Source organism: Melozone crissalis, unplaced genomic scaffold, assembly GCF_028551555.1.
Source record: "Melozone crissalis strain CALT ecotype California unplaced genomic scaffold, PUWL_Pcris_2 ptg000068l_1, whole genome shotgun sequence".
NCBI classification, from domain to species: Eukaryota; Metazoa; Chordata; class Aves; order Passeriformes; family Passerellidae; genus Melozone; species Melozone crissalis.
Window position 1 is genome coordinate 22,216,207 of NW_026535846.1, and position 21,294 is coordinate 22,237,500.

At 54.7% G+C, this 21,294-nt stretch overlaps 2 protein-coding genes across 6 annotated transcripts in view; one reads left to right on the plus strand and one right to left on the minus strand.

Annotated features, from left to right (window-relative positions):
- The window catches only part of MCF2 (MCF.2 cell line derived transforming sequence), a 50,605-nt gene extending 41,114 nt beyond the window's left edge, over positions 1–9,491 (plus strand). For 3 of the 5 annotated variants that reach the window (XM_054289648.1, XM_054289649.1, XM_054289651.1), the window contains 8 exons: positions 215–307; positions 594–672; positions 1,193–1,259; positions 2,361–2,452; positions 2,524–2,636; positions 2,888–3,000; positions 4,391–4,491; positions 4,736–4,932. In XM_054289648.1, coding sequence (XP_054145623.1) covers positions 215–307; positions 594–672; positions 1,193–1,259; positions 2,361–2,452; positions 2,524–2,636; positions 2,888–3,000; positions 4,391–4,491; positions 4,736–4,788 — 711 coding nt within the window. In that variant the 3' untranslated portion in view covers positions 4,789–4,932. Of the gene's footprint in view, positions 1–214; positions 308–593; positions 673–1,192; positions 1,260–2,360; positions 2,453–2,523; positions 2,637–2,887; positions 3,001–4,390; positions 4,492–4,735; positions 4,933–8,285 lie in introns of those variants that run through there. The other 2 variants (XM_054289647.1, XM_054289650.1) reach the window with 2 other exon arrangements.
- A 1,936-nt stretch (positions 9,492–11,427) lies between these two features.
- Positions 11,428–21,294, minus strand: part of F9 (coagulation factor IX) — a 10,894-nt gene continuing 1,027 nt past the window's right edge. The window contains exons 2-8 of the mRNA XM_054289446.1: positions 20,386–20,549; positions 20,009–20,033; positions 18,180–18,293; positions 16,097–16,225; positions 14,420–14,679; positions 13,792–13,915; positions 11,428–11,975 (exon numbers count right to left, since the gene is read on the minus strand). Coding sequence (XP_054145421.1) covers positions 11,428–11,975; positions 13,792–13,915; positions 14,420–14,679; positions 16,097–16,225; positions 18,180–18,293; positions 20,009–20,033; positions 20,386–20,549 — 1,364 coding nt within the window. The remainder of the gene's footprint in view (positions 11,976–13,791; positions 13,916–14,419; positions 14,680–16,096; positions 16,226–18,179; positions 18,294–20,008; positions 20,034–20,385; positions 20,550–21,294) is intronic.

Genomic DNA, 21,294 nt, shown 5'->3' on the forward strand with positions numbered 1-21,294 from the left:
GGGTCCATTGGTTTGTTGTGGAAAGCTCATCCAAAATGCAGCTGATAGAAAGTCAGGAGGAATGGGACAGATAATGACTTCCAGTTGCTACGTAAATTGAAATTGATGCAACGTGTTAAATTCAGTGCAAACAGTTTCACTTGTTTCAGTCTGCATTCCCAGGGAAGAGGGAGCTCTGTGCTGTGTTTAATTTTCTGTTTGTTTGGGTTTGCAGATGAATGCAGTTGGGATAACTGAGAATGTGAAAGGAGACCATCGGAAATTTGAGATCTGGTACAGTGGGAGAGAGGAGGTGTACGTGGTGCAGGTTTGTCCCTTCAGAATCTGGGTATTTGCACATCCTCAGAGCTGTGGGGAGAAAATGTCTCATTGATCTCCCTGCTTGTAGTGATAGCTCTACAATTGCCGCTGTGCCTTGCCTGGATCTAATGGGAATCATCAGTTTTAAAAGATCAAGACTGTTTAAAATTTAGTAGTAGCTTTGGGAAAAAAGGGGATTTCAGATAATTACAGCATAGAAAAGCAAGGTTTTATTCCTACATTATAATGGATGACTCTTATTTCAAAATTCAGACAATATTCTGTTCTTCCAGGCCCAAACAGTAGATCTGAAGATGGCATGGTTGAATGAAATAAGAAAAATTTTGTTCAAGCAGCAAGAGCTTATAAAAGGTACATTTGCTCAATTTCTCTGTGGCTTTCATTCTGCAGCAGAAGCTTTCCTGTTGGCACATTGCTGATCTTCAAGTCCACTAATTCTCTCTGGAGAGTTAATTTTTAGAGCCTGGTAGCAAAACGCTGGAGTGAGGCCTTACATTGCAGGCAAATAACAGAACTTGGAGCAGTAAAAACTGGGTGCTGATGTGAAAATCAATCACAGTAGTACATTTTTTTGGTTGTCATTACCTTGGGCATTATTTCCCATTTGTTATCCTAGGTTTAATGCAGCAAGATAGAAACCAGATGCCTAATTGGGAGCATCTCATGGTTCTCAGGAGCATGTTCAGTGTTGGGTTTGTGCTAACATGCCACCTTAATCATCATTAACTCTGTGCTTTGCAAGAGCCCATAGGTCTGTTTTCCTCTGAGCAGAAGCCAGTGGGGTTGTACCAAAGGTCCCATTTTTAAAGCAATAATTCAAGTGTGAGAGCTGCAGTAGAGAACCGGATTGAAGCTGTGTTTGCCCTTGCAGCAGGGGAGAAGCAACAGCCTGGCTCGTGCTCGGAGCAGCTCCCACTCTCCTCGCAGCTGGGGGACAGGTGAGGGCTGGGCCTGGGCCTGGGCCTGGGCCGGGCTGGGCCATGCTGGGCCGGGCTGGGCCATGCTGGGCCGGGCTGGGCTGGGCCATGCTGGGCCGGGCTGGGCCATGCTGGGCCATGCTGGGCCGGGCTGGGCCGGGCTGGGCCGGGCTGGGCCGGGCTGGGCCATGCTGGGCCATGCTGGGCCATGCTGGGCTGGGCTGGGCTGGGCCATGCTGGGCCGGGCTGGGCCATGCTGGGCCGGGCTGGGCCATGCTGGGCCATGCTGGGCCGGGCTGGGCCGGGCCAGGCCAGGCTGGGCCATGCTGGGCCAGGCTGGGCTGGGCTGGGCTGGGCCATGCTGGGCTGGGCTGGGCCATGCTGGGCCATGCTGGGCTGGGCTGGGCTGGGCCATGCTGGGCCGGGCTGGGCCATGCTGGGCCGGGCTGGGCTGGGCTGGGCTGGGCTGGGCCATGCTGGGCTGGGCTGGGCTGGGCTGGGCTGGGCCATGCTGGGCCATGCTGGGCTGGGCCAGGCTGGGCTGGGCTGGGCTGGGCTGGGCTGGGCCATGCTGGGCTGGGCTGGGTTCAGCTCCCACTCTCCTCCCAGCTGGGGCCCAGGTGAGTGCTGGGCCTGGCCTGGGCCGGGCTGGGCTGGGCTGGGCTGGGCTGGGCTGGGCTGGGAGCAGCTCCCACTCTCCTCCCAGCTGGGGGACGGGTGAGGCCTGGCCTGGCCTGCTGCTGGCCCTGTCCCTGTCCCGGGGAGGGGACAGCAGGGCTGTGCCTCTGCTCCCCCTTGGGTGCCCGTGGCCTGGGGACAGGTTCTGCAGAGACACCCTCGAGCCTGGCAGCTCAGCTGAGCTGCAGCCCCTCTGCAGATGGAGCAGAGCAGAGACAGGGCTCTGCTTCAGGCCAGAGACACTGCAGCAGCTTCCTTCCCCTCCCAAAAAGATTGGGGACTGGGCACTAAGTCCTTAATCTTCACAGAAACATACACTGAGAGGTCAAACATACACTGAGGGGTACCAGCATTATTTCTGCGCCTGTTTGACAAACCCTCGTGGGGTTGGTGCTCACTGGGGAGGTAAAGCTGGGACTGATTCTGTTCTCTTGCCCCCCTCAGGAAGCAGCAGAGAGCCTCCATCAGCTCGGAGGAGAACGACTCGGAGCGCACCAGCCCGGTGCTGCTGTCCCCCCAGAGCAAACCCCACAGAGGTAGGGCCCCTTTTCCCGCCCTGGGGCCTCTCTGGGGCCGCTGGCCCAGGCTGAGCCCCGCTGTGTTGCAGGCTGGCCAGGAATGTCCCAGTCCCTGGAGATCTGCGAGGGGCTGGAGGAGTGGGCGGGCCAGCAGGAGCTGTCCAACTGCTCGGACACCGAGGAGGAGGAGGGCACCCAGCTGGTAGGTGATGGGACACGCCGGGGGCCCACTCTGCCTGTTCTCCTCACTGACAGTGCTTGTGTCTTGGCCGTGTCATTCAGAAATTCCATATCTCAGTGTGGGCAATGAGAAGATGTCTCAGCCAGAGTTTCTTGAAATAATTCTGATTCAGGTAGCTGGTAGGACTCTGCCACATTCCCTGCAGCAGTCAGACTCACAGCTGCATGATACACAATGCAGCTAAATAATGCAAGTTTTTCTCTCTACCACAGTCTCCAGGAAAATACAAAGCCCTTGCAGACTGCAAGAGGAGAGGATCAGAGGACCTGCTGGTGAAAAACGGGGATGAAATTCAGCTCTTGCATGAAGATGGTGAGGGACAGTGGTAGGTATTTCAGGATTCCTTTGCCTTATCTCTAAGAGCCTGCAGGGCAGTCCCTTCACATGTCACTTGCCTGGTGATACAGTCATGCAGCTCCTGGCTGAGCTCTAGGCCGTTCCAGAAAGTGGAGAATTCATTCTCCTGCCAAGACTAGAGCCATCCCCACTGGCATGGCCTGGGGAAACGAGTCAGGGCTCCCCTGGCCATGGGTCTCTGCCTGAGCTGGGTTCTCCCAACACCTTCACAGCCCTCGTGCCATGCTGTCCCCAGTTCAGACAGTGCTTCCCTCTGTCCATCCAGCTCAGCCCCAGGCTGTGTCCCTCTGGGGGTTGACAGCACCAGTGAGTGGCTGCAGGGTGTTTGCCTCCCTCAGACAGCTCTAGGAGTGCTCCCTGCACTGGGGATGGCTGCAGAGTGTTTCTGTTGTGTGTAAAGCTGTAAGGGCTCACAAGGGAACCCCTCAGGGCTGGGAGCATCCCCTGGGAACCCCCTGGGCCTGCTGGACCATCCTTGTCTGGGGGCAGCCTGCCCCTCATGAGGCTTACAGCAGTTTGGCTGAGGGTTCTGCTCTTCCCTTTGCAGGATGGCTCTGAGCAGCTCTCAGCCAGCCCAGGGTCTCAGCAGAGGGAGCCCAGGGTGCCAAAGTCCTGTTTGGGGTGTGGGAAGGGTGATGTTGGCAGGAACCTGGGTCAGGTTTGTGCAGGATGCACAGGTGGCAATGCCCATGCAGGATTCCTGGCTGAGAGCTACAGCCCCTGCACTTCAAGGGAAATCAGAACAGATTAAAATAGAATATTTCAATTGCAGGGGATCTGCAAGGATCATCTAGTCCCACTGCACTTTGAAGAATTCAGTTTGTTGTTAGCCAAAGCAGATGCAAAGCACCTCAGGTTTGCTGGAAGTTCACCTCTGCTGGGGGCTCCAGCCAGTGCCATCAGAGATTTCTCACACCAAGCTTTTTGTTAGCACAAATTTCACTGCATGAGTGAGACAGAGGGTATCACTTGTGAGCATGAGTATTTCCAGCTGCCTAATCTTGGCTTGAATTCACTTATAGTACCCTGACTAAAATCATCCTACCAGTCTAAATGGCAGAGGAGTGAGAAAAATAATTGCCCTTGACTCCTTCAGTAGCCAGTTTTCCTGAGCTGGCATCTCTGGAGGTCTCGGGCAGGATGACTGGAGAGGGAGTCCTGTCTACAGAGGTGTAGGCTTTTTCATTAGGTTCCTAAATTGAGGTGGGAGGAATGCTTTAAGCACATGGCCAGGCCCTGTTAAAATGCTTCCCTGCTTGGGGTAAATTGCTGCTTGCACCCCAGCTGTGGGGAGCATGCCCTCACCAAACTGCTCTGGGTGGGTTGGCTTCTGTTCCTAATGCTGCTGTCATCCCAAGGCTGGTGAAGAACCTCAACAGAAGGAAAGAAGGCTGGATCCCTGTGCACAGTCTGCAGATTGTGGTCGGGGACTGCAGGTTTCGGAATGCCAAAGTTGCAGGTATTTGATAGCACGCCTAGCAGAAATAGCCCATAGCTCAAACCAGGTCTTTTAAGCCATTTGCATTACACTTGATCTACTAAACCTGGCTGCTTATGCCTCTGCTGGAGTAATAGGAAAACAAGCAGCTATCCCAAAAAGCCTGCAAAAGTAGTAAATTAAGTTTTTTTGGTCGTTTGTTTGTTTAAGATGTTTCTGAGACTTTAGGCACGAGTAAATTAAAACCAAGCATTTAAAAACGTAGATTTCATTGCAAGAGCACTGGGTAGAAGACCGGGGAGAAGAGACGGAGTCTGACCAGGGATTCCAGGACTGTTTTCCTCCTCCCTGCTGTAGCTCACCCCTCCTGTGGAGCAGGAGGTACCTAGGCCAAATCTCCTGCTGCTGCTGCTAAAGACATCGAGGCCTGACCCCAGCACTCTAAGGCAATACTTCCTCCCTGCTGCCTCACTCCTGCCCTCACTGCTGCCTGCTGCTCAATCCACCCTAGAGAGAGTTCATTACAAACAGGTTTCAGCCAAAGGCTCGGAGTTCTCATTTTCTAGCTGTAACTGTACATAGCAATAGACAGGGAAGCATAAGAGATGACACAAGAAAATGCCTTAAGAGCAGCCTGTTGCCCTTGCCATGTCACTGCTCATGTGTTGCCTCATCACCACACTGTCCTCAGCAAATGGGACACCAGGGCTGGAGGTGGAACAGCTCAGGAAGCCCACACAGACTTAGTCCATTAAAAAAATAAATTCAAATTGACTAGCTATCACTGTATGAAGCAAAACTTGAAAGGAGATTTCTGTTTTAAAAATTCTTTTTGTCAGAATCTGTTTTTTTGATGAAGGTGAAGGAAGCCATCTGAAAGGCTCAGAATTCCAGTCAGCTCTTGGTGGTTTTTTGGTTAATGGGATCACACAGTGGTTTGGGCTCCTTGAACTGTGAAATCCTTCCTCTACAGGAAGGTATGTTTTATCCCCTTTGTTGCAGGGCAGTCAAATCTCAAGGTTGAAGGTTTGCTGATTTTCTGTAAGGGGTGGTTTGCTAACCACTGTTCAGGGTTTACTGGCACCCTGCAGTTATGGCTCCCTTGATCCTCTCTCCATGCATACCTACCCCATCTCACCAGGTCCTGTGCAGAAGGAGTTTCCAGCTGAGAATGCATCTCAAAAAAGGTGCTGGGAAACTTTGAACCCTGGTTTGCACTGTCAGTGGTGATGTCCCCAAAAACCTAGAGACTGTCAGCTCTGCACTGGTTTGTAAAGTTGCTGAGTACAAAGTGAGGGGAATTGCACGGGGTGAAAGCACAGAAATGCCTCCTGTGCGTGCCACAGCCCTGCCCAGGTACCCCAGAGCTGTGTCCCAGGCCCTGGGAGCACTGGGGTTCTGTTTTCCATGTGAAGGTAGCTGTTCTCTTTGCTGTTTCTGCTGGTGCCTGCAGTCCCAAGGCACGATTCTAACCTTGCACACACCAGGAAATGCTGGGGGATGATGTGGGATGTTCTGCTATTTCCTAGAGCTGTTGCTAGAGCTTTCCAGCACTGTGTCCTTACAGCCATAAGCAACTTGCACTCTGAAAATTGATTTTCATGCAGTTCTTCTGCACTCAGCAATTGCCTTTACCCTGGGCTGGTCCCTTCACCCTGCAGTGACTCTGGGCTGGGCTCTCTGCTGCTGCTGCAGGAGATGGAGCTCTTGCTCCAGCCAGCAGAGACCAGGCAGCCGGGCTGGTGGAGCCAGGCAGGGCGGGAGCGGCCTCGGATCCCTCCCTGAGCTGAGCTGCTGCTTTGCATGTCAGCAGTGTAAACCTGATTAACACTGTGGGACCCCCGGGGCTCGGGGAGTGCTGGAGTCACCTCAGTGCTGGGGAGAGGCACTTTGGCATTGGTGGGGGCAGTGCCTGTCTTACTGCTCAGCTCCAGCTTCCCCTAATTAAAACTCTTGTGTCCAGTCACAGAATTTCACAGCAGAATTCACACAAATCTGGGGTTTGGGACTTTTGTCAGGGCAAAGCCTTGAGCTGAATAGAATAAATGGTTCCCTTACCTTCACATTTCTCCTTGGATTTGTCCTGTGGCCCACCACAGGATGGCTGATACCTGCATGCCCACAGGCTGTTCCTCTCCCCTCCTGCTAACGATTCCAGTGTTGAGCCAATGCAGATCATCATGAAGTTCCAGGGAGCTCTTTGCTGTCCATTTTAAGTGAGCAGAGGGGTATTTGGTCAATGCTTCACTCCCCAGCTTTGCAAATCCACGGTCCTCCTGTAAATCTTGGCCTGGACATGAGCCATGAGTTCCCTGGGAGGAAGGTGGCTGGCTTGGAGAGCATTTTGGAAATGAGTTTTCCTTCTGCTGTGCCTCTAGCTGTAAGTTCTGAGATTAGTCCTTGCTGCTTCCTTCCAGACAGATTTATTCTCTCTGCTCTGCAAACCCACGGTGGATTTTTTAATGTGCATGATGAAGGAGCAGTTTGTATTGCAGGTGGTAACATGCAGAGCTCTAAATGAAGAATATTTGGAGAGAGCTGTGCCCAGAAAGAGCAATGCTCAGAATGTACTGCTGCTGAGGCTCAGCCATGTGTTGGGGGTTTCAGCTGCCTTGCAGGTGGTCAGGCACTGCCTGGTTAACTGGCACTGCCTGGTTAACTGGCTTGGCTTTTCCATGAATTAACATGGGATGCAGGATGATCTCCTCATGTCAGGGAAGGTCGGGGCTCCAGCATTACAGTCCCAACTCCCTTCTGCCCTGGAGCAGGAGACAAAGCATTTCTGCATGTCCCTTGGTGTGCCAGGGTCACAGTGGGCAGCACGGGCAGGTCTGTGCCAGTGAGGAGGAGGAAGGTCTCACCTCCCAGCACACTGCAGGGCTTGGAACCAGGTTCCCTTTGAACTCTCTTCCTTCCAGGGCACAGGCTCCTGTTCCACGTGCCAGACCCTCTCCTAGTTTATTTAACATCCTGCCTGCCAAATCCTCTCCCCCAAGCCTCGGGGGGGTCCCCTGTGCCTGCTCTCCATGCCATAAAGCTGAGCAGAGGTTTCCCCAGCTGGCAGTGCCTGAAGGACTGAGCTTGCATGTCCTGTGCCCCTTGGACAGGGCACTGGGATTGTGCTGTGCCCCCTGGCCAATCCCTGGGGATTCTCTGTGCCCCTGGCCACCCTGGACCTGCCTGGCCAGGCTATTCCTGCCTGTGGCTCCAGCTTTGGCAGGCTGCAGTGCCATGTTGGCTGGAAGGTGCCAGCTGTGCCCATGCTCTGGCTGCAGTGCCATGTTGGCTGGAAGGTGCCAGCTGTGCCCATGCTCTAGCTGCTGTGCCATGTTGGCAGGAAGGTGCCAGCTGTGCCCACGCTCTGGCTGCAGTGCCACCACAGCTGGCAGCTGCAGCACAGCTCCTTCCCTGCCCCTCACTCCCTTCAGTGACTGCAGCCACAGGCTCTTGTGTCCACACAGGGTCCCTTAGAGGCAATGCTGATTTCTTTTTAGCCTTTGTAGCATAAAGCAGGGTCTCTCCTACGCCCTGCAGCTCTTTAGTAACCCTGAAACCATCTCCAGCCTGACAGCACAAAGCCCAGAGAAGATTTCAGCTGGCCTTGCTGTGATAATGAAGTGATAGGTGATGGAAATGAGTCAAACCCTGTGGTCCTGCCTTAGTCAAGGCTCTCACTGAAGCCAGTGGGAGTTCAGCTTTTAGGGAGAAATGCATTTGGTTTTTTCTGTTATACAAATGCTACATGATTACAGGGAACAATGTCTTTCTTGGAATCAGATGCTTTAATATTAACTCCATTCTCCATTACTTTATAGATGCTGCCCTGTGTAACACCAGGAAGTTTAGTTCCCCTTGACCTGAGGGTGAACTAGCAGCATCCCATTTTCGATGCTCTTGGGAAGCTTTCAGCTCAGTGTTACAGAGAAATAGCACAGTAGTTGGAGCTGTCCTGTCCCGTTCATCACATTCACAGACCTCCACAGCCTCATCTGCGCTGAGTGGGACCGGGGTCCTAAGCAGCTTCTCATGCTCATAAAGGAAGCCATTCTCTGCTCTTTGGTTTTGTTTGCCTGTGGAAATGATGGTATTTTATTCATTTTCCTGCTGTTTTTCCATGACATACATCATGTTTCATCAGAGAAGTACACTACAGTTTCCTGACACTTTGTTTAGATGCTTGAAATCTCCTCTGCAGGTTGAAGTAGGTTTTGCCTACATACTAGCTGACAACTGTTGAAGTTGCAAACAAGAGTTGAGTTTTGGTAAACCAAAAAGAAAAAAAAACCAAACCAAGAAGCTGTATGTCCTGCTTAATTGATTTTATGGGTGGATTTTTCTTAACTATCTGCTTCAGCTGTGTGAATGTAATGTTCTGTAAGAGCATCATCTGGCTGACTCCACGTGAGGAAGCAATAACACTAAAGATCCTCTTTTTGCACTTAGGGTCTGACTCCAGCCCACTGCAGTCAGCCTCCCTGATCTCAGCGGGGTCTGGGTCAGCTCACACTGACACCTCAGGGTTGTCACCAATCACTTAGGGTCCCAAAGCGTCCCAGGGCTGAAACCTGTATCTAGCAAGTGTTGAAGTTTACATTAATGTATGTACCTTTGGAACACGTGCCATAAATCCGAGCTAAATGTCCATGTTTGCACTAAGGATGTTCTTGTGATAAGACTTTTTCAGCATCTTTAACAATAATGTATCTATTGAATTTTTGTGAAGGGAAAAAGATTGTTGAAGACTGATAATTTAATTTTGTGTTTCTTTGTCTAGTTTTGCTTTTGTAGAACATAGGTAGGTACAGGTGGTTTGAACTTTTGAGCAGATGTGTGCAAAGAGCACCTGAGTGTGTGGAGAGCAGGTTAATGGTGTGCATGCAGTAGTGAGTTTGCTGTGCCCCAGCCAAAGGAAATGTTTATTCCATGGACTAAAGGGGGACCTTTATGATCTGATTTTCATTTGTGAGCTGGTCCTTAGGCACAGGTTAAGTCAGGACGTGCTGGGTTTGTTTTGTGCCTGTTGTTGTGTGGAGCAGCTGCTGAGCTATGGCTGGGGTTCCCAGCCCCCAGTGGCTGCTCCTCCAGGACTGGGTGAGCCCTGAGCCCCTCAGAGCCAGGCCCAGCTGAGTCTGAGCTGAGCAGCCCCAGAGCCAGCACATCCCTGTCCTTCCCTGGAGCCACGGTGCAACCGCTGCAGGCTCTGCTCCTCTGCTTCCAAATCAGTCACAACGCACCAGTGAGGTGGGAAAGTCTTAATTACTGTCGGGGCTCTTTCTAGTGGTTACAATTCTTGTGCTAACAATGCACATTTTGAGGTACAATGTAAATATTTGTCTGAAACATAGCACACATTGCATATTGAATGATTTTAATCTTTTTTGTCTTCCATAGTTTTAAATCTAAGCTTTTATTAATTTATGAGGTTGATAAGTTCTGCAAATCTGAATGTACAGTCTGAGGTTTTTAACATTTGAAACTTTGCACACATGGTATGTTCCCCTGAGTATGCTGTTGAACTAGGCTCTCCATGTATATGTATAAATTACAGTAGAGAATTTTCTCTGACTGCAAGTTTAAATGAACTATATTGTATATGTACCTGTAAAAATGTGTTAAATCTATATTTAAAGATTAAAAACTTGTTAAATAAATCCATCTGAGAATATGCTATTCTGTTCAAATACACATCTGCTATAATTCCAGAGGAAAAAAAAAAGTGCTCACAGTGTTGGTTTTATTTCATTTCCTTGGAACAACTTAAAACCTTCTTACAGGCATTTTGATTTTAAGGTAAGCAGTGGCAGATGATCCAATTAGTTTCTTGCTGGATGCAGTGGCAATGAGTGGGAGAGGCACCTTAGCATAGTGAAGTCTGAAAGAGCAGCTGCTGACAGCCTGCCCTGGCCCAGGGTGTCTCCATTGTCCCTTGTATCCATCCCAGCAGGTCAGAGTGTCCCCAGTGTCCCCTGCCTCCATCCCAGCAGGGTCAGGGTGTCCCCAGTGTCCCTTGCACCCATCCCAGCAGGGTCAGAGTGTCCCCAGTGTCCCTTGTTGTATCCATCCCAGCAGGGTCAGGGTGTCCCCAGTGTCCCTTGTTGTATCCATCCCAGCAGGGTCAGGATGTCCCCAGTGTCCCTTGCACCCATCCCAGCAGGGTCAGAGTGTCCCCAGTGTCCCCTGCCTCCATCCCAGCAGGGTCAGGGTGTCCCCAGTGTCCCTTGTTGTATCCATCCCAGCAGGGTCAGGGTGTCCCCAGTGTCCCCTGCCTCCATCCCAGCAGGGTCAGGGTGTCCCCAGTGTCCCCTGCCTCCATCCCAGCAGGGTCAGGGTGTCCCCAGTGTCCCTTGTTGTATCCATCCCAGCAGGGTCAGGGTGTCCCCAGTGTCCCCTGCCTCCATCCCAGCAGGGTCAGGGTGTCCCCAGTGTCCCCTGCACCCATCCCAGCAGGGTCAGGGTGTCCCCAGCCTCCCCTCCATGTGAAAACCTCTGTTTGGGAGCACTGTGGCTGCACTGCTGTGTGTGTTCACCTCCCTCCTGGGCTCCTGGGGTGTTGCTGGAGCAGCAGTGCCTGCTGGGCTTCCTTTGCCCACACTGCTGTGTGCCAGCTGTGGGCAGTGCTGGTGCCACACTGGCCTGGGACATGTGTGATCCATTCCCCTGCTGATCCACCAACCCCTGCGTTCGGGATTTGGGGACTAACACCTGCCCAGCAGTGCCAGTGCATTAAAAAGTGCAGCCGTGGGTCATTAAAAGGCTTTTTATTTCCTTATTACCACATTTGCATTGCATTCTCTGAACTTCAGCCTTCCAAGAGCAGAAGTTATTTCATCCAGAAACGTTTACTGAAATGCCACGGTCTCTCAAAGCCACGGGGATTGCCGCGGTCCCTCTGCGTGTCCCCAGTCCATCCTCCAGCGCGGTGCAGCCTCCCCAGCAGGCTCAGCGCTCCTCCCGGGCTCAGGGCAGCTTCGTGGTTTGCTTGATCCACTTGACGTACTTGGAGACCCTGGTGTAGATGCCGTACTTGCCGGGCAGGGCGCACTCCTCGCCCCAGCTGGTGATGCCCGTGAGGAACCAGGTGCCCTCGATCTCGGTGGTGTAGGGTCCCCCGCTGTCCCCCTCGCACGTGTCCCTGCCGCCGCTGGGGAAGCCCGCGCAGAACATGTTCTGCAGGATGCTGGTGGAGGTGCTCTTCAGGCAGGTGGGCCGGTCCACGAAGGGCACCCTGAGCACCTGCAGGGTGGTGGCCGTGCGGCCGCGGAACAGCACCCTGCCCCAGCCGCTGACGGTGCCCACGCCCTGCTTCAGGAGCGCGTTGGTGAACTCGCGGCTGCCCAGGCACACGGGCGTCACGTAGCTGTTGAGGGTGAGCGGCCGCTCCAGCTCCAGCAGGGCGATGTCGTTGTGGTACTCGTTGATGGAGGCGTTGTAGGTGGGGTGGGGCAGCAGCCTCACCACCTTGCGCAGCTGCTCCGTGTGATCATCGCTCCTCACGTCGTGTTCACCTGCACAGAGCGGGGGGCTGGGTGCCCGGGCAGCGCCAGGGACTGTGCCCTGCTGGTGCCAGCCTGTGCCAGTCCAGGGGCTGCACCAGGGACTGTGCCCTGCTGGTGCCAGCCTGTGCCAGTCCAGGGGCTGCACCAGGGACTCTGCCCTGCTGGTGCCAGCCTGTGTCAGTCCAGGGGCTGCACCAGGGACTCTGCCCTGCTGGTGCCAGCCCAGCTCAGCCCAGGGGCTGCACCAGGGACTGTGCCCTGCTGGTGCCAGCCAGTGCCAGTGCCACTCCAGCCCAGCCCATGGCCTGCAGAGGGCTGTGGCAGCACCAGGGACCAGGCCCTGCTGGTGCCAGCCTGTGCCAGTCCAGGGGCTGCATGACGGACTGTGCCCTGCTGGTGCCAGCCAGTGCCAGTGCCATTCCAGCCCAGCCCATGGCCTGCAGAGGGCTGTGGCAGCACCGTGCCCTGCTGGTGCCAACCAGTGCCAGTGCCACTCCAGCCCAGCCCAGAGGGCTGAGCCCTCAGGTGCCTCTGAGGATATTCTGGCCAGGTGCTGGCTCCTCATCAGAGGCACCTGCAGGTTCCCTCATGTCTCAGGCCCCTGGCACAACCCAGGTGTGACACTGGGCGCACACCATCCAGCCAGGCAGCAAAGATGCAGATGCTTTTGCCAGAGTTCCCAGCAAAGTGGCTGTTCTGGGGATTTAGCACCCACAGAGAGAGGTAAGGGGATGTCACCCTTGCAGCAAGGGGGGCAGAACTCACTGATAAAAAATACTGGTCTAAAATAAATAAGGTATTAGTGAAAAGAAACCTGAACCTCCCCTGGTTCAGGACAGGGTGCGGGAAGGCAGCGGTGCCACCGCTGATGCTCACAGGTGCCCCTGTGCCCGCCCGAGGCTCAGCTGCTCTCGGCCGCTGCCGGCAGCCGCGGGATGCTGCGATGGCAGTGCGGGATGCTGCGATGGCAGTGCGGGATGCTGCGATGGCAGTGCGGGATGCTGCGATGGCAGTGCGGGACGCCGTGATCGCGGTGCCTGCAGCCTGTTACCCCGCCTTGTGTAACAGGTGGCGAGAGGCAGGGCAGAGCTCGGCTGGGTGAAGGGGCAGCACCTGGGGCCGCATCCCCCGCAGGCTGAGCAGCATTGAGGACATTGAGGACGGCGTTTGCCCCGGGGCGTTCGGGCCGTGCTGCGGGGGCTCCCCCGGCCCCACCGGGCTCTCCCCCGGCCCTCCGGAACCGGCGGCACCGAGCACCGCCTGCGGAGCCGGCACGGAGGCAGCCTGAGGCGAGCGGGTGCTGCGGGCTCGGCGGGGCTTGGTGGGCACGGTGGGAATGGCAGCTCCCTCCTTCCCTCCCAGGCTACAGCACAAACGTGGGGGAGACTTTCATCTGGCTTTTCTTCCGTTAGAGATGCTTGCTATTGCTGGGGACGCGAATAAGTGATTCAGGGGTGAAAATGGAGAAGCAAGGAAATATAGGGGAGGGGAAGGCTTCTTCCAGCGGGCTTTAAAGCCGGCTGGATGAGCCCCTGGCTCAGGTGAGCTGGCCCACGGCCAGGCTGATCTGTGCTCACCCTGTGGCTGTGGCACCAAGGCAGACCCGGCTCACTGCTCCTGCCAGAGCTGCCGGCACCTGCAGGACCAGGCTGGTGAGGGGCTGTAGGCTCAGCTGGGGCCTCTGTGCCCCCGGCAGCCCATGTCACACCCCACAGCAGCTCGAGTCAGGCCCCATAGCAGTTCATGTCCTGCTGCTGCCCCTCGCTGTGCTCAGTGCCCTGTGCCCTGCCTTGTGCCCACCCTCCCCTCGTGCCCAGGGGCTCACCTGCCACAGCAGTGAGGTTGTGGGTGAAGCCTGGCTTCAGGCAGTGTGCTGCTGTCACCAGCCACTTCTCGTTGATGATGGTGGCGCCGCAGAAGCCCACGCCTTGGCTGTTCACCAGCAGAACCTGTGGGAGCAGGGCAAATCTCACTCTGGGGTTTGGGTAAGCCTGGAGCAGTGGAAGGTGGCCCTGCTCACAGCTGGGGGCTGGAACTGGGTGGTCTTTAAGGCTCCTTCCAACCCAAACTGTTGGGTGATTCTGTGATGTGCTGCAACTGATGGAGCCAAAAAATGAGTTGCATTGCTCCTTGCAAAACTCCCTTCCCTCCCAGCTTACTTTTGGCACATTCATGGACTACCACTGGGCAATCTGCTGCTGTAGCTCAACCCTCTGTGCCCCACTGGGTAAAGCTGCTGTGACTGTGACTTGTGGCTTTCTTTGCCAGAGGAGAGCCCCATGCAGGCAGGTTTTGTTGCTGTTTCTATCCACATAGAAGTGTGTGCGGGAAGGAGCTGTGCTCCTGTTGGGCCTGAGGCTATTGCAGGCTAACCCCAGAGCCAGGCTCTGGGTGTTCAAAGGCAGGATGCTCTGTGCTCAGAAGGGCTCCCAGAAGGTTTGCGAAGGCTGTACCTGCCAGGGCACCTCTCCCTTCATGCTGTCCGAGCCGCCGACGACGCGCGTGCCCGTCCTGAGCACGGGCGTGATCCTCGTGGGGGCTGCGGTGCTGCTGCTCTCCGTGGCGTTGTCCTGGCCCTCCTGGGGGCCCTGCCCCTCCTCGGGGCCCTCCTCGGGCTCCTCGCCCGTGCTGTTCCAGTGCTCAAAGGTGTTCATGGAGCGCGTCAGCTTCCTCTTGGCCTCGGGAGCCGTGATCCTCCCGCAGGGGAACGGCACTGCCGGAGGAAGGGACGCGCTGAGGGTGGCTGGGGCGCGCTGGGGGCGGCTGTGGCACACCCTAGAGCCACCAGAGGGGAGGGAGAGGGAAACCCTCACCTCAGCAGGGTTTGGGTACCAGCTCAGGGCTGTGGGCTGAGCGTGGGCACCCTGTGCCCCGGAGCCCCGGTGTGAGGGATATGGAAACACAGCAAAAGCATTGATTGTTTCTGGGCTTTGGAAATGACATCTGAGCAGCTTCAAAAGTGAAAAAGGCTTGTGTGGAGCACCTGTGCCTGACGGGCCGGGGCAGCTGTGCCTGCCCTTGGCAGGATGTGAGCTGCATACCTGGAATCCTGCGCTGGGCACTTCCAGAGCAGTGACCCCAGAGCAATGAGCAGCCAGCTGGGACAGGGCAGGAAATAACAGCTGCCAATTGTACAGATAATCCTGCTTGGCACCAAGGTGAGGAAAGCATTAATAAACTCTTCCTAGAGTTGAATGTTTCCTCTGTTAATGGAGAACTCATCTGCAGGCTCGTTTCACACGAGCTCTTCCCGTTGCTCTCCCACGCAGCGTGTGCTGAATTCCTGCTGGTGGTGGCAGTCAAAATAGTAAATAGCACCAGGCATTGTCTTTCATCTGAAAAGCTCTCAGAAGCACTGAGCAAACAAACATTAGTGTAAAATCAGATGTGAGTGTGGCCTACTGAGACTTCATCCTTTATTTTTAAACAGCTCACTTTAGGGACAGGACTCAAACGAGTGTTGAGTGATGGAAAGTGGTACCTGCAGGCTCAGCCTATGAAAGGAAGGTTTCAGAGCCAACAAAACAAAGCTTTTGCAGGAAGGACAATCACCCAACCTGAAAGACAATCTTCTTGCTAACTGTAAACCTTTCTCGTCCAGTGAAAGTGATACAGCATTGTTGGGCAACACAGGAGGAGATCCTCTGTTCACAGGATGAGATCCTCTGTTCACAGGATTCCCAGCCAAGGATCCTTCCCAAACTGATTGCTGGCTGCCAGCCCCTTCAGGAGGTCACTGCTCCCTGGGGCAGCTGACAGAGCTGCCCTGTGCAGGTGCCTGCATGTGAGCTTGGGTGTGCAAACTGCTGCAGTCAGTTAGAAATGTCATAGCATCAAATGGTAAACTGGCTTCAGATGGCAAAATGTTTATCTGCTCAATCTCTTCTCTGCCAGATGTGCTTCTGAGATGCTCGTGCCCAGTTAATTTGCTGTGCTGTGGTGGGTCTGCATGTGTCAATGAGTTTATAGGTATTGTCATGGTCTAGGGGCAGGGTAGAGCTGGGGAGCACAAGGAGAACCTGCTATTCTATAGCCCTTTGTGAAGCTGCAGCCTCAAGCACTGCGCTAAATCCAGGACAAGGCCTTGAAAACTTGAACCCAAACCTCTTAAAAGCAGTTTAAAAGCTCACCTGTAGGTTCACAGGACTTTCCATCTTCATGCAGTTTATAGCCAGGGGCACAGGAGCACACAACCTTCTGTGGGGGCTGATGACTGCAGAAGTGCTTGCAGCCTCCATTTTTGATAGCACAGGTGAAGTCTGAAAGAAATGAAAATGAAATTGTGACAGCTCTCTTGAAACCCAGCTGGTCAGAGATCTGTTCAGACTAGGGGGCTGGGCTCAGAAAAGGAGAACTTTAACTCCACTCCTACTTCCCCCCCAGTGGCTGACCCAGACTGTGGAAAGCAGATGGTTTGTGAGGAGCTGGGGAGGCAGGGCAGTGCCATTCCTCTTGGGCTCACAGCGCAGGGCAGTGCCATCCCTGCTCCCAGGGCAGGGCAGGGCAGTGCCATCCCTGCTCTCAGCGCAGGGCAGTCCCAGGGCAGTGCCATCCCTGCTCCCAGGGCACTGGGCAGGTTGAGGAGCTCACGGAGCCCCCCAGAGCCCTGGCACAGCCTCCAACAGCTGCGTGCTGGCTGAAATTTGGCACCTGACCCTACAGGACACCTGCAAATATTTGGTGACGAGCCATGTGATTTCCCCACTCTTGTGCTTTTGGCAGTGGGGGAGAACACCCTGGATAGACTGGAGCAACATCCTGTATAGACTGGAACACCCTGGATAGACTGGAACACCCTGTACAGACTGGAGCAGGACCCTGTACAGACTGGAGCAATGCCCGAGGCACCGCCAGGTTTCCATCCCCTGCACCAGCCCTCACTCCTCTGGCAGCAGCCCCTTGGAGCTGGGGAACCCAAACCTGCAGAGGCCCTTGCAATTCCCAGGGAGTTTTCAAATAACTTCACAGCAGATTAACTCCACTCCCACTTCCTCAAGGACACCTCCCTTCCTGTAGCCATTTTAATGCCATCATTTACTATTTTTACAGAGCTCTTCTTCACGCCTCACTTCCAGCTCTATTTTTGCTCCCCAAGAAATCTGCAATGAGACTATTTAAATTTGATGCAACTTTGAAATGCTCTTTTTAACGTACACTCCTCTCTTGCCAGAGCAGAAATACAACTAGAAAGAGAATCTTTTATTAGTGCAGTGAGTCTAGCACATTATGTGAGCTGCACAGCCCCTGATTATATTATAAGAGCTGAATATCCCTCTTGCTTAAATTATCAGCTGTTTGGTTTTCACAGACTCCTCAACCCATCAGGAAAATATTTGCCTTTTATTTGCCTCCAGAATCAAGGTTGCTGCTGATAATTGTAATTATGAATTAAGCAGAGTGCCATTGAGGGGAAGTCAGGACAGTCCTGCCCTGCCCAGCACCTGCTGCTCGGCCTGGCGTGAGGAAGGGGAGTGGGAGAATGGGGGCTCCATGGATCTGTGGGAGAATGGGGGTTCCATGGGGTCTGTGGAGAGTGGGGGTTCCATGGGGTCTGTGGGGAACTCTGCCCTAAGCAGGCTGTCCCTGACTGAGCAGTCCCAGGCAGGTTTGCGCTTTGGGGACACAAAGGAAGGGCTCTGTGTCAACATTTGCCCTGGCAGCCACAGCAGGACAGGAGACCTTGAGCCTGAGTCTCCACTGAGCCCTGCCCAGGAGCAGGTGTCCAGCACGGGGGAGCTGGGGCTGCTCTGGGGCTGGGCAGGGCCAGAGACAGCCCCTGATGTCCCCAGGCTGTCCCCAATGTCCTGCTGTCCCCAGGCATGTCCCCCTGCCATCCCCAGTGCCTGCCATCCCCAGTGCCCTGCCATGTCCCCCTGCCATGTCCCCCTGCCATCCCCAGTGCCTGCCATCCCCAGTGCCCTGCCATGTCCCCCTGCCATGTCCCCCTGCCATGTCCCCAGCCATGTCCCCAGCCATGTCCCTATGCCACCCCTGTGCCCTGCTGTCCCCAGGCTGTCCCCCTGGCATCCCCAGGGCCTGCTGTCCCCAGGCTGTCCCCTGCCACGTCCCCCTGCCATCCCAGGCCCAGCAGGCTGCACTTCCCCCTCCCTGGCTCCCAGCACAGCAGGGTGGGTGTCACCAGCCCCAGAGGGTGACGCTGATCCCAGGGGCTCCAGCAGAGCAGCAGGGCCCTGGGGCAGCCCTGGCACGTACCTATCTCACAGTTCTTGCCTTCGTAGCCAGCTGGGCACCAGCACACGTAGGAGTTGATCTGGTCCTTGCACTCGGCTCCGTTTTTGCACGGGTTGGGGTTGCACTGATCCCCATCTTGGAGAGAGCACGGCAGAGTCAGCAACCACAGGGTGACCCCCACCACAGGGTGACCCCCACCCACGGGCTGACAGCCACCAGAGCCCTGCCAGGGCCAGCACAGCTCCTCCCTGGGCAGGGGACAGCCAGGGCCTGGCAGCTGGGAGTGCAGCACCAGGGCAGCACGGCAGGGCTGTGTCCCCTGTCCCCTGTGGGTCACCCTGCCCCTCTGCAGTCACCCTCCTGTAGCATCCCAGCAGGACCCCATGGCTTGGCCAAACGAGACAAATGTAGGAGGTTTGCTCCTTCACGAGTGCTTTGAGTATCCTATTCTGGTTGTTTGAACACTCAGGCTGCTCTGTGACAGTTTGGGTCTGTCCATGGGGATGTGGGACCTGTCTGGTGCCAGGATTGAGAACCTCCCTGTTGCTCTCCCTTTCTCAGTCCTGCACTGTTACCTGCTCTAGATTTCTCCCCGTGTGCCAGGGCTTTATTTTCACAGCTCCAGCAGAGAATGTGAGGCTTCAATGAAAACATTCATATTGCAAAGTTGGGCATGTACAGCCTTGGAGAAGCAAATCAGGGATGTTAAACCATGGGGATGCCCTTTGAATGTTTGTGCCAAGGCATGGAGAAAGGGCAGGGCCGAGCTGGGTTTGTGCCCTGAGAAGGGGCAGGACAGGGTGGCAGCCCACGGGGCTAACAGGAAAGGGCTGGAATGCAAAATGCAAACAGAACAAAATGCTTTGGGCCTGTCTGAGTCCTGCTGGGGCTCTGAGACAGGGTGAGCACTGCAGCTGGGGCTGTGCAGGGCTGAGCTCCTGAGGGCTGCACTCTGAACAGCAGAGCAGGCACCCCGGATGACAGAGGAATAGATGGCATTCCTTATTTCTGATGAGCCAATTTGTTACAGTGGCAGGGAAACAAATGCAGTGTGGAGTTTCATCAGTTGTTTTTTCAGAGCACAGTCCTGCAATGCAAATGTAATGTTTTTATTTTATAGTCTGGACTGAGTAATCTGAATTATTTAAGGCTTTTTAGTGAGATGTTCTGGGCACTCTGCCAATCTGCCAAACAGTTCATTTATTGAAACGTCCTCAAAATTAGTTTCAGATGGTGTAGTGGGCATTGAAATCTTTTTGTTAAGGGACCAAGGAGTCGTTGGGGATGGAGGCTCAAAAGGAAGAAGTGGATGTGGAGAGAAAGCAGTGAAGTGAGGGTGTGAATTGCAAACAGCTGTTTGCTATGATCATGTTGAGGCTCCACTTTAATATGGCATTTCTAGGGATTCACGCTGTGCCTTCACAGGGCTGTGCCTTATCTGGAGATCTCTGCTTGGGAACGGAGCATTTGCTGTTTGCTGAAGGGGTGTTAATTATTGCTGTGGTATTTTACTCTGTGGCACAGCTGAAACTGGAGCCAGAGCCTGACCTGGGCTCAATGAGATCCAGCACTCTGCCTGAACTGGTTTTGTTCAGTGAGGTTTTCAAATTTGTTAGAAAAACCCCGCTTGAACAAATAAAATGCTAAGGCATCCTTTTTTGTTTGGCTTGCCATTTCTGTACCAACGGGACAGACCCAGGCTGGGCACTGCAGGACTTGGAGTGCCAGGCTCTGATGGCTCTGCCCTCACAGTTCCTGGATGCTGGAATACATTTGTTACAGACACACCAGGTCTTTATGCACTCAGACAGGAATATTAAACATTAGAACACGAAGAAAGCAGCTCTTACCAACGTATGTTTGCCAAAACTGCATCTGCAAAGGGAAAAAAGAAAAAGTTTCCTTTGTTTTCCAATTTCTGGGTGTTGTGTGACTGAGGCAGTACCTGGATGGCTCCAAAGCTGAAGGGAAGGACTTGCAGGGAAACCACCAGCTCCATATCCCAGTGGTGGCTGATGGGGCCTTTACAGCAGCTCCCCAGCCCAGGGGATGGAGCACAGGGGAGAACCTGCCATGCCTGAGGCTGCCCTGGGCCCTGCAGGTTTGCTCCTGGCTGTTCCCCCTCCTGCCCCTCTGTGCCCCAGCTGGAGGGAACAGGGTTAAGATTAGGGTTTAGGATTAGGGTTAGGGTTAGGTTAGGCTCAGGCTAGAGCATCATGGCACTCACCGTTTTCTCTTCGTTCTCAAACACCTCCCGGGCCTCCTCATAGCTGCACTTCTCCTCGATGCACTCCCTCTCCAGGTTGCCAGGGATCACCTCCTCCAGCCGGTTGGAGTTGGCTCTGCGCTGCCTCTGCAGCACCGAGCTGGCCTCCCTGCTGCCCAGGAACACTGCAGGGCACAGGGCAGGGCTGGACAGGGCTCTGTGCTCCCTTTCCAGGTGTGCCCCCACTGCCCATGGCCAGAGACAGGCCCACACTGTCACTGTGAACTAAGCTTTCTTTATTGCCCCTCTGCAGCACCGAGCTGGCCTCCCTGCTGCCCAGGAACACTGCAGGGCACAGGGCAGGGCTGGGCTGGACGGGCTGGCAGGGCTCTGTCCTTCCAGAGAATGAGCCCTCTCCAGGTGTGCAACCCCCATTGCCCATGGCCAGAGACAGGCCCACACTGCCACTGACATTTCTGGACTGAGCTTTCTTTATTGCCCCACCTCAGCCCCTTTGATCCAAAGGATCAAATCTGCAGAGCCAAATGTCAAAATAGTCAATAGAAATGGCTGATGGCAAGAGGGTGATGGGGAGGGCTGAAGTTTGATGCTTAAAGTACCCCAAAGCAGATGGTGTGAGAGTCTCCCATCACAGATGCACAGACTGGAATAAGCTGTTTGAGAGGGGTAAATAATGGGCTTTTCCTGCTGCTGATGGTGAGCTGTTGTTTGGCCACAGAAACTGTCCTGCCCTGTGTGCCCGTGCTGGCCATTGGCCCCTGCAGGGCCCTGGCCCTTGGGATCAGGGGCAATTCCTCCTTTCCTCCTCCTCATCCCTGCCCACAGCCCTGGGTGCCAGCATCTCCGGCAGCCTTCCTCACCCCTGGGCCCCCTCCTCAGAGGTGTTGGTGCCCACCCTCCTCACTGGGT